We start from the raw sequence: 12,794 nt of genomic DNA, 5'->3' as shown, positions 1-12,794 counted from the left end.
TATTTCTTTTTTGATCTCTAGATTCTGAGCTGTGGTAAAAATACTGCTTAATTTGGCCTGGGGTATAGGCTCTTGTCTGTAGGTGTCACACATGTTTATTGGAAGTTAGCTGTTAGATTGTTCTTGTGGTTGCTTTTCAAGTAGTTTCCAACTAAGCTAGATCACTATATTTGTACAGAATGTAGTGTATTGTAATACACTATGTTTCAGTAGTGAAATAGTCCAATAACATAGTGTATTATAACTTTCAGACCAGGTCATAGAGAGAAGTAAGGTTGGAAGGGACCTCAAGAGATCATCTTGTCCAACCAGAGATCATACCTGCAACCTTGGTGTTATTCGCACCACACTCTGACAAACAGTATTCAGTAAATTACATATGTATAGACTGACATTACGTAGCTCCCCGAGTGTCACAGTAGCACAAAGTGAAAAAGAAATTCTTTTCCTCCCTGTTAACTATTGGAACTTGTGTTCAGCTTAATTGCAAAACAGCCCGGCTCACAGCATGTTCTTACTGTATTTACTCAAATACAACACAAGGCTTTTTCTCCCAATCGGCATGTGGAAAAAAGCCCCTCATCTTACATTCACATGCAAGGAAACCACACATTAAATACATTTTCTTATCTTTTGAACTGCTGCTAAGTGTAGCATGTGCTCAGGAAACCAACTCTGAAGCTGATTAAATGCAGCCACAACACTAAGCATGACTATAAAGTATATGGCCCATATTGGGCAAACATACTGATGGGAACCTACCATATGGGTAGGCTAGTGCAACCCATCTGAATACAATATATGGTAGTGCCCATTGAGTGCAGTCCCCCTCAGCATCAACTCTTTTCCAAGCCACAGCTACTACGTTGACTTCATTTCGACTGCCCCTTCACTCCCACAGCTGAACTGTGCCTTTCTTTCCCATTTCCAATGTTTCCCATTTCTACACCAGCCTTAAATGTCTGGCAAATGTCACCAAACGGCCCCAAACAGCTCACCCAGAATCCCTTTGTTGGCCCTTCTCTCAGCCTGTCATGTATGGTTAGTGTGGCCTTGCCTTCTATAAGGTTGAGCTGGACCAGGTTACTATATGCCTCATGCATATACATTTTTGGAGTATATCCCAGGACTCAGAACAAGAACACTCAATTGTAGTCATGAGTGGGGGGCTAATTAGCACATGGGTTGAGCTAAGTCTAAGGGTACTATATGCAAATTTCTATAGCTATATTTATTTCAGGGTCAGGTGGGTTTTTTTAAAATTTATTTCTCACTTCCATGTGCTCAGTAAGAATAGGGTCTAACAGTAAGTGGGGGGAAAGGGCTACAGGAGGAAGAAGTTTGGGGGTGGTAGAGGACAAAGGGGTGACCTGACCCCCCCAGATTTATTTTCCCTGCTGTAGCAGTAGGAAGGGTACAAATTCAAGGCAAGCTCCAATAATTAGATTTTATACCTCGAAAATTATATGAAATATATATATTTCCCATATATAGAATCTAATTATTGGGTGGGGGGATTGTTATCTTGTGTTTGAGTAAATGTGGTATTTGCACCAAGCTATATCCTATCACCATAACACTTTGTAAATTGTAAAGAAAAGCATTCTCTACTCCTTAGAGGTGCATTGATACATCAGTTCATATAGTATCGGCATTGATGAAAGGAAAATTGACATTATTGATGATTGTCTTTTTTGGCTGATGTGGCTGATAATGTCACTGATAAGTGCTGCTTGTGTGGGCATAGCCACAGCATGCAGATGGCCAGGAGTGCAGCCTGGCAGCTTGGAGAGCAGTGTGGCTGGTAAGTCTGTGGTGGGGAAGGGAAGGGGGAAGATTGAGGCCCCCACGGTGAAGGAGGGAGTGGGTTGGGGCAAGGGCAAAGGCAGGCACTGCCTAGCCAGAGCAGGGTGGGAGGTGGAAACGAAGCTGTGAACGGCTCACATGAGGGGTGGCTCCTGCCACTGCATGCATCCCCAGGGAAGGCATGGGGGGGTGTGCCCCCTAGATCTGTATGTGGGGCCAGGGCGGCCTGCTGCTGTGGCTGGGGGTGGCACTGGGATCTTCCTAGCAGGGGGCTGGATCAGGGCTGTGCTTAGGGTATGTGGGGGTCTGCGGGATGGGCTAAAATTCACTGTAGCCCTGCTCCCAGCACCACCTGCACCTGCCCTGAGTGTGGCCCTGGCCCAGTCCCCCCCACCAGCAAAAGCCCAGTGCTGCCCCTGGCCCCAGCCCACAGCGGCAACCTGCCTTCACCCCTGCGCACAGATCCAGGAGGGCACATGTCCTCTATGCCTCCCCTGGGCGTGCGCCCTGTGGCAGGAACCACTGACCCCCTCCCCATGCCCCCTGGATGAGCTGCTTGTGGCTCTGTCCCATGCCCCGACCGGGTTAGGCAGTGCCTGCCCCTGCCCTACTCCCTCCCTCACCATGGGGGCCTTGATCTGTGCCCCCCACAGACTTACCATCCAGACGCTGCTCTTCAACCTGCCTGGCTACATATCAGCAATCGGATTGGTAAAGGCTGATACGGCTCGTTAATAAATGGCCATTGGTATTGGGCCAAAAAATCTTTATCTGTGCACCCTTACTACTCCTAAAATTAATGATCTCGAGTGGGTGGAATGGTGATTTCCAAGTGTACTGTCTTGATTTCATGTACTCTAAACATGTCACTGATTTAGTTTTAAGTCTAGCCAGTGGTGGTTTTGCTTGTGTCCAGTCTAGGACAGCTGATCTTATTTATTTTAGGAAATTATGTAGGACAGGGCTATCCAACTGGCTCCCACCTGGCTGCCACTCCTCCCAGCAGCTTCCAGGGTCTCCAGGCTCCCCATCCCTCTTCCAGCTTTTGCTGCCTGCCTCACCCCAGGGGGCAGTGTGGTACAGCTTACCACATAGGGCAGTGGGGGAGCCCACAGTCATAGAGAGGAAAGTGAGGAGACTGCCTTCATGTGCAGTGAAGTGGTGGGGAAGTGGGGGGCCTGCACCCTATGTGGCTCATGCTAATGTGGCCTCCACTAGTGTGGCTCATGTGGCCCTGGCCACTTAGAAGTTGGACAGCCCTGATCTAGGCTGTGGAACCATCAGGAAACACCCAGTTGTATGGCAGCAATTTTAGGTGGCTTTGTGCTATCATTTTCACAGATTGTCTTAGTTCTCCTTTTCCTTCAATCTGAACCTCTTTGGGTAGAGGCCTTTTCTGCTGTATTCTTAAAGTGTGGGACCCAGCACAGTGGAGGACCCAGTCCTTAGTGAGCCATCTAGGTGTGCCTGCAAGATGAGTAAAGTATCTGTCTCTAAGAACTTTGTTCCTTGCTCCTGAAAGTTTTTTTTTTTTTTATGATTTTAAAATAGGGTGTGCTACAATTAATGTGATGGTTAATACATAATTTTGGGGTGTGTGAAGAGAAAATTACCAAGGCTTGCTTCCTCCTCAGCATTTTATTTATCTTTATCTCCATATACTATAACAGATTATACCAATTTTCTTTTTAAACTGGACTGACCTTTGTCATATTTCTATTCATATAATTTTCAGCTTGGACAGGGGCAGTGGAGGTTTTCGAAATTGCAGGCATTTCTTTCCATTAAGTAAGTACTTCACTGCACGTCAGAATGATGGCTATAAACATAATCGATCTAGGGACCTCTCTGGTAAATAAATGTTTCACTAGTCTAATGGCATAGAAGTATTTACACTGGAACAAACTCAGGCATGTTCATATAAATTGTATTAGATGCAAATTGGATCTTAAACTGGTGTTTAAATTGGAAAAGAGTATTATTGCACTGTGAATCTGTTGGCTACAAGGGACCAACTCACAAGATCTTAATAAATTCTTTTTTATTGTATGGGATTTGAAGTTACCAATAAAATCATAAATGCAAACTTTGAGTTATGAGGGGTACTGGCCATTTTACACATGCAATTGCTGCAGTAGTAATATAGTGCCAATGTTGGTTTATACCTATCCAGGGCACTGGAATCTGTCAGGGGTCAACTTCCTCCAAACTGATGTCTTCTCCAGAAGGTGGTTGCTTGCTTGTGCTGTCTTGGTAGGTCGGGTGCTGGATGAGAGGGCACCACTGAGGGTCATGTTTCACTGCCTTTCATCCATTTCTGGCAGATTTCTGTGATCTGCATCATCTTGGCTACCCAGTTCAGACCTCGATTTCCCACATGGGTCTTAAGTAGTGCATGAAGCTGTCAGTCAGCCACTGGGGGTTCTGCCCAGTGGGGCAGTTTTGAGAGTCCACCCTTCACTTGATTGACTCAATGTGTTGTTGCACATGTGTTGTTTCAGGTGGCTTGTAGAGTACAGTTAGAATGGCTTATAGAGTACAGTTTTGTAATGGTAAGTTTCTCTGGCTAGGCTATTGTCAGTAAACAGCCATAGGCTCTTGCTTTCTCATTCAGTTACCTACTGACTCATACATACTCGCATTCACCCAGGGGATCAGCCCAATACAGCAGTACAATTCCAGTAATTTACAATTCCAATGTATTTTTATAATAATAATTTTAGTAATTCAAGGTATGACTTACTCTAAAGAATACATTTGTTAAAAGGTGTAAAACATAAAATACAGAATGTCAGGCCAAAGATGAGACAGATGTAATATATATTTCTCATTTTTATAAAAATGCAGTGTGAGATGGTGAGGATCAAAGACCACTGGGGACAAGTGAGTTAGGTTAGATGCAGTGGCGTAGACTGATTTAGCATACACTTTAAACAGGTATGGGAAGTTTGCTTTGGGACATAGGTTTTAATCAAAGGGGGAATGGGTTCACCAGGATATACTTAAAATCATGTTTTCAATGCACCTTGGCTTTTCTTGTCTCTTAAAGGCTTTGCTTTGAAGTGGATATTTTAGTTCTTTTGTTTTATTTAGTAACACTTAGCTCAGTTGCTTGCTACGTAGATGTAGTTTGTAGGTTTCTCCTACAGAAATCAACTTCAGCTTTATGGCTTGCTCTGAGCTTTGCCACACCCATGCAATGAGTGTGCTAGGTCTCTGCCAGTACTTAGAAGGAAAAAGAAATGCACAAAAAGGGGAGGGGGTGCAGGCAAGAAGGGGCTTCTGTTATACCAATGCCCAGAAGGGGGAGTGTACAAAGGGAGCTCCCTGTTACAAATCTATATTGGGAGTTTGCATCATTGTAACTACTTTGTAGTATTTTGGTTCAGATTTCTATAGTATAGATGGGGAGTTTTAGGTCCAGAGTATAAACCTTTTATGTTTATTATTATCTGAATACTAAAATATAGGGCTCAGCACTAGCTTTGTACCTCCAGAGACTTAAAATCAAGGACTTGGGTTACTGCAGCTAAAAAAAAAAGCATCGTTCAGCTATCTAAAAGGCTAGCATTATGCTTCATTTGAAACTATATTAACCTATCCTAGGTATTCGTGCCGTAAAGATAAACATGATATAGAGAACTTCAACAAGAGTTCCATATTTGAATAAGCAAGCAGCTTTTTCTTGGGGAAAAAATACGCCCATATGTATTTTGGATAGAGAGAGCAGTCCTGTTAGCTCTTCACAATGTCTCTATTAGATACTTTTGTAGTTCAATGTAGTGACCTACCTGTTATTGCGAAATGGTTTAGTCATTGCCCAATTAAATCCATAGAAGTCATCTCTGTGTTCATGTACATCAAGCAACAGAACTTAAATAAGGGTGCTGTGGAAAGCAAGTCTTACTGGATAGAAATCTAGATGCAAACAACTTATTCCCATGGTAGACACTTTTCTAGGAGGTACTAAGAACAGTGGAGGAAATTCCATGCTAGTATAAACAGGATATGTGAAGCAGATAAAGCACCTTCTGCTGCACTGTTATCTTTCTGGAGAAAATTGTGTTACAGGAGTAACATGTTAAAATTAGACAGTACTGAAAGGATTAGAACAAGCTATACAGATACTTAGTGCTAACGTATCTTGGATCTGGCCAAAATTTAAGTTTCATCAAAGTAAATCAGTTGCCTTTTTCCTTTTTTTTTCTTTTTTTCCCTCCCCTCCCCTCTCCAGGAACAAACTTGAATCGCTGTGGCTTCCGAGGCTCTTCGTATTTGGGGCTGCCATTCAATCCATCCAAGGTTAGTTGATGCTTTGTGTGAGGGGAGAGTCTCCTGTACAAACAAGTAATGATCTTGTGGCTTCTTCATTGACACAGTTGTACAATCCTTAAATATTTAGGAAGCAAGTGTGGATCCAGGCAACCTTGTTTAGTCAAGTTAATATTAAGTTCATTGTATAGTTTTTAAAAATCTCCAGCATGCTTCTAAGGAAGACGGTATTGTGTCTGCATTTACAAATGTCAGGGGAGAAACTGATATACCCCTATAGTGGCTTGCATCAACCCGCACTGCAAATCATTGGCAGTTCTTGGAACAATTGCAGTTGACTAGTCCAGCCAGGCAAAAATTTTGTGGGGCTTAAGAATTGCAAGTGGATCTGGGCCAGAAAAAGCAGAACTTCCTTAAAGCCAAGGAGAAGTATGACAGGGCACTTGAGTGGATCCTGTGTATTACTTGAATGTGGGCAAAAATGTGCTCACACCTGCTGCTAAGGGAGCGGGTGCTACACTTGGAAGATGAGAATAGTGGTGAACTTCACAGGGACAGGTGGGGGAATTGGAAGAGGCAGCAGAAGCCTTGTCTGTGCTGCTTCTGGCAGGATAGCTGGTGATGATGTGAGAAGGAGATGCAGATTCAGGTCCAGGCCAGATTCCAAAAAGCATTTGGAGGAGGGAAGGGGGGTTAGCAGGAAGATTTGCAGGATCAGGTGTAGCCATTTGATGGAAGTATTTCTAAACTGCGGTGGTAGTGTAGTGTAATCAGATGCTGTCTGAAAGTTGGCTGTAGCATACAAAAGCTTATAACTTCTGGATGAGTTAGTGTTCTAACTGTAAGGTGCTACCTTGTCCTTCCTTGCCTTCTGCCTAGACTAATTCATTTTTACCTTGGTACCTACACTATATCCTGCAGTATGGACATACCCTGACTAGAATGCTATTAAGCTGATTTACTCTGGAATAACAAGTTGTCTCCTTGCGGAGTGAATCAGCCAGGCTCCAGAGCAATACACTACTTGGGAGCACAGCAGCATCTCTACCAGGCACTGCAGAGAGACAAGATATTTTTGTCTCTTTGTTTGCTGTGGAGTTACTCCCTTCTAGAGCCCATACTGTGTCTGCTACAGTCTTAGAGGTAAAGGTGATGAACTATACGCTGGTTGGAATTGGCATTAGCTTTAGTTACAGGTTTTCGGCGCTGTTAAGGATTTCTTCACGAAGCACTCTTTAAGGAGAGTTTCTGTAACACTCTTACAGACATACCGAAGAGCAGTTTATGTTAAGGTATTTCAATAACTTTTTAAATGCATAAATAGCAACCCATAACCCAAATAAGGTTATACATTTCTCAAGTTAGATTCTGTGAGCTGATTCTTTTCTTTCTTCTGGTTAATTAGAAGTTGTTAGTAGTGCCGCGCTCCTGCAGCACAGTTGTGTAATACAATTTGAATGGTCTGAAATGCACATCAAGTATTTTCAGTCATAATATTGAAATAAAGCCTTAAAATGAGGGAATGAGTAAATGAAAGAATGAAATAAACTCAGTACATTAAGGCAGGGTATGGTTTCTGCAAGCTCCCTGAAATCCTCTCCTGTGCACAAAGCTTGAAGAAATTGGGCTTCACCGAAAGGAGTTTTTGTAAAGCAGCTTGAAGAAAAGTGCTGTATGAAGTTCTGAATGCCATTGCAATTCGCTGTCTGCACTTTATGGTACTCTTTCATTGTATTGCTTCTTTTCAAACAGCACATGACTTGAGCGATAAATCTTTTATTTTCTGGACACTTGTTGCTACCTACCATGATGTCCCATGCTCTGTAAACTGTCAGTTTGTAGAAAGGGACCAAGGGTAGGAGTGGATAATCTATAGAAATCTAATGCTCTGGCTTTCCAAAGCCTAAACACTGTTTATAGAAGGGCATGTTTTTATATTAAGAATCATTAGGTTAAAGCAGAGGTGCTTTATCTCCAGCCAACAGGCCAAATGTGACCTACAGAGCTATCTTACCTAGTCTTGGGCTCCCCATGGATCGGGAAATTTTGCAATGGAGGAGTAGTGGCAATTAATACTGCCACCCTTCCCACTTGCCAAATTCCCAAACCCTAACCCCCCTGTGGCTGGATCAAGACTGGGCCACCTCTGCCCCCTTCCCCCCTCTATGGCTGGACTAGGACCAAGTCAAGCCCATATCCCCCATAAGGCTGGATGGGGCCTGCTGTGCCTGTCCTGAGCACCAGATGGAGACCGCCAGCTGGACTAGTCCACATATGGACCAGACACTGTCCATCTAGCCCACCAGAGAAAAAAGCTGAGTACCACTGGGTTCAAGGAAGTGGACCTCCCTGGATTGTATTGGCATAAAAAAACCTAAAATATTGCCAATAAGACAACTTAAAAAGAATTATCAATACACAAAAGAATAATAAAACATGGAAGCCTACAATGATAAAACTTGTTTAAAATGGTAAGAATGCTACTGCCTTTTAATTCATAAATGAAAAGTGGTCAGTCAAGCGGGCATCTTAAAAGAAAAAAATAAGCAAACAAAAAAATTGCTAATAAGTGTTTTTGCTTTTGCGTTGGCAAGTTATTTCCACACCTCTATAGTGACCATCTCATCTTTTAGCTCTGAGTAGTGTCACATTGGAAATTAGGCTGATAGCTGTATGTCTGAGCTTATTCTTGGAAGTTCACGGAAATCTCTCATCACTATAGATGTTGCAAAATAATGAAGAAAAGGAAATGGAAAATTCTCCCAGTTTTACTGAATGTTGACAGGATCCTAGTGTGTTTGAGGGGAGGGGGGAAGTAGATGGTTGTTCTTTAACCATTTGATTTTTTTTTTTTTTTTTTTACATAATTGTAGTGTCTTCAAATCTGTGAGAGACTGAAAAAAAATCTTTGTTCAAATCAATAGTCACGTTAACCTAATTCAAGATGATTAGGTGCGTCTTAATGAGCATATGAAGTACTGTAAACTTATAGATTGATTGAAAATTCCACACTAGCAAATGCTTCTGAATACATACATCTGTCTGTAACAGTTGTATAGCATAATTTGAGAGTATGAATTTGCTTCAGGTCCCAAGGTCTGTTCCATCTGGTGTTATTAGATTCAAGTTAAATCTAGCATGCATAACAGACAGTGTTTTAGCTAAGCCTAAGTTGGCCAGAAATCTTAAGTCTTTTGAAACTGTTATAAATCCATTTGAGGGGTGAACCCTCATCAGTAGTGCTTTTTCCATGGAAAACTATTTTAAGGAGGTTGTGTTTGCAATGTAAAATCAACTGAGTTCAGGGACCCTGTTACCATAGTGCATTAGTGCTCAAGCTTTTTGCCTAGTAAGCCAGATGGTCAGTGCCCAGTCCTTCCACAGGCCCAGCTGGTGGTCCCTATCCAGTGCCTGGGGTGGGTGCAGTGGGGCTCTATGTAGTCATGTTGTGGGGTAGGGGGCATGGCCTAGCCCCAACCTCAACCCATGGGAAAGGGTGGGGGGGGTGGCTGGGCCCTGATCTGGCTCTGTGGAGTGAGAGGGTATGGCCCAGCTCTGACTTGCCACACAAGGATTGGGAATTTGGGATCAGAAGAGGGTAGCGGTATTAATTGCCACCACTCTCCCATTAACAAATTTCCCAACTCGTGGGGAGCCCCACAGGTCAGATACCATGGCTCTGCAACTGCAGATTGAGCACCCCTGCCATAATGCATCATACCACAGTTACTGTGTTGAGGGGATGGGAAGGATTTAAGTGTCTCTGATCTATATTGTCATGATTTGCTTCATTGGTGCAGACAGATTCTGCCTGTACTGCAGGACCAAAGCACATAAATCATTTCCACCAGCATGTTTGATTTTGCATTGTAGTTAGGATCTTAACTTTGTCTGCAGTGGTCAGCAAAAGCAGTTAATACCGTACTAATGATAGTTTGCTGAAATAATTTTCATTTATTTATGGTTCAAATTTTAAATGTTTCTTCACAGGCATGAGGAGTTACTTATACTGGAAGTGCAAGGTGGCAATCACAGTCTTAGTTGTTTGTTGTGAGCGCCATTGCTCTGATCCTTGTTTCTGTTACACTAGAAGGATCTCTTAACAGCAGTTAAAATTTGTAACATGGGCAGGACATAGCCATAGTCTGGATCTTTCTCCATAAAAAGGAGGTTAAGTCTTGTCCATGTTACAAAGTGTAACAGGGCCATAATTTTCAATGTCCTTCTTGTCACTAATATATCTGTGATGCAGCTACTTTCATTCTTAAAATAGTTTATCATCATTTTGTTTTCCTCTCTGTCCTTGACCTTAAAAAGTTCAACACTGTTTGAGTTGACAGAAACAATAACTTCCTTATATTTTAGCTTGATGATTTGGTGAGTTATTACTGCAGTGGCGCAGAAATAAAAGTAGTCTTTCTGCGAAGTACACAGTGTACAGTGAAACATGCCTCTCGGCTAATCCTGAAGGTACCTGCAGAGCTCACTTGCTTTAATAGTGATGGCCTCTCTGATAAATGTAGAGCAGGAGTTAATTGTGTGCACTGTGTTTGGAGGCCCTGTGGTACAGTCAGTATAGGGAGCAGCTGAGTAAATGTGGTCTTGTGTACACTGTTTTTCTTTTATTAAATCTTGGAAATTATGGAAAAAGCATTTAAAATTCTTCAAGTATAATTTGATACCTGTGTGGTGGTAGATTTTGTAAAAACAATCTGCAATTAAATTGGCCAGAGATTATTTTCCCTTGAAGTTTGATTCTGGGATATAAACACTGGCATTGTGCATTTGGTTTGGAAATACCATATTTCTTATCAGGTTAACATTCAGTGTGTTGTTATACGTCCTAAGGCCTAAGATGTAAATTGCACAAGGAAAATCCTGAAGAAATCTTGAAAATAGTCTTAGCTTCTAGTAATCTCTTCATTTAACCATAAACCCTTTTAAAATAAGTTGTTTTAGTGGCATTAAACTTAGCAAAGTAATCTGTCTGGGTTGGTAGTTAAAACATCTTACAAAACTTGATTTTTTTTTCCACCCACCGTCGGGAAAGCCACTTGTTCAGTCCTACTTCAGATCATCAGATTCTTAAGACGGCAGTTCCCGTCTGTTAGTATACTTGCTATTTTATACTGTGTTATGATTAAGCTGTTGTTAAAACCCATTACGATGTTGTACTGGAGTTAAGGTTAGCCCTTTAAAAGGGGGGAGGTGAGGAGTATTTTTCATCTGGAAAAAATGCTTGGTCACTCTCTTTTCCAGGGGTGGGCAAGATGCAGCCCACCAGGCCATTCTATCCAGCCTGTGGGGCCCCTAAAAAATTTAGAAAATTAATATTTATCTGCCCCTGGCTGCCTGTCATGTGGCCCTTGATGACTTGCCAAAACTCAGTAAGCGGCCCTCTGCCCAAAATAATTGCCTGTCCCACTCTTTTCCCTTTGTCTTCCTTGATGTGCCCCAAGTACACAATTTACAAGTTTGAAAGTATATTACTACTTATCTTAAAAATACAATGGAACAGCCGTCTAGCTGGGTGTTGTTCCAAGAAAAGCCTTATCTTCATTAAGTGACTAAATGAAATACAACTTGTAAATAGTTTTTCATTATCCACACTCAGCAAACACATTAAATCAGTGCTACATAACATATAAACCAGTCATTATATGTTATGGAATAAGCTCCCTCTGGAGGTGGTACAATTGCCTACCCTGGAAATCTTCAAGAGGACCCCAATTGTCTTTCATGCTTGGTGCAAGGGGCTGGGCCCGATGATCTTCCAAGGTCCATTCCGGCCTTACAGTCTATGTATCTATGAATTTCTTCCCACTACAATAATTCTGATGGAACAAAATTTTACCATACTTTCCAAAATAAAACTTTGTGTTGAGGGGTAACATGAAAATTGCTATCTAAATGGAAATATTTTTTAGAATGATAAATGCCAAAGATTTTTTTCCAATAAAATCTTTTTAAATGCTTTTAAAATTGCTAGTGCAGCATGAAATTCAATTAGAATTTCTGCAACCTTAATTTAAAAAGTCAAAAGAGAGACTGTACTAAATCTCAATTCTCAAATAAGTATAATCTTCTCTTCATCGGAATGAAACTTTGAATTTAAAAAAAAAAAGTTTCATTGCACCTTTTACTGGTCTACTATTCCAGATATTGGTATTTATTTGGAGATTAACACTGTCAACATCCACGCGTAGACAAAATAATGGAACACGGTATTTTTTTCAGACTGGCATTTTCTGTGTGTATAATTAGTGCTGGCATCTTCCCTCCTTCCTAGACATGTCAAGTAAAAAATTAAGTGTTGCAGCCATCCAGTTTATATAATCCTATTGTGTTTAAATTTTTTGCAAATTGAATTTTCTATTCAGTCTTGTGGATGACCTACTTCAATATTGTAAAGGAACTTACTGCTTAGTATTGTGGAAGTTTTCCAAATATTTTTACCTGTGAATGTCTTGCTGGAATCTTTTCTGCCCAAATTAGATGTAGAACGCTTGAAATCTGGCTGGTGTGCTAGGTTACAAGAACTGCTGCTAAAACAGCAGTGTTGGGTTCAAATTTAAGTTTTGTAAAAGGGAAAATCTTGTTTGACCTGTGACTTATAAACTGAGTATTGGCTGTAACAGGACCTGGTTTCTGTTGCCCTAGACATTTGGGATTGGTACGACCTTGTCGTGCATCCACAGGTGCATCTCAAGTAGGGC

General features: G+C 41.6%; 1 protein-coding gene across 1 annotated transcript in view; it reads left to right on the top strand.

Moving 5' to 3' along the window:
- The window catches only part of PGGT1B (protein geranylgeranyltransferase type I subunit beta), a 67,245-nt gene that overhangs the window by 19,804 nt on the left and 34,647 nt on the right, over window positions 1-12,794 (top strand). Inside the window, exon 3 of the mRNA XM_019516978.1 lies at window positions 6,041-6,108. Within this exon, the coding sequence (XP_019372523.1) occupies window positions 6,041-6,108 (68 nt within the window). The remainder of the gene's footprint in view (window positions 1-6,040; window positions 6,109-12,794) is intronic.

The sequence above is a fragment of the Gavialis gangeticus genome, unplaced genomic scaffold (assembly GCF_001723915.1).
Source record: "Gavialis gangeticus isolate Ggan-Ray unplaced genomic scaffold, GavGan_comp1, whole genome shotgun sequence".
Lineage (NCBI taxonomy): Eukaryota > Metazoa > Chordata > Crocodylia > Gavialidae > Gavialis > Gavialis gangeticus.
Note: the sequence above shows the minus strand (reverse complement) of the source record. Positions and strands in the feature narration are given on the sequence as shown.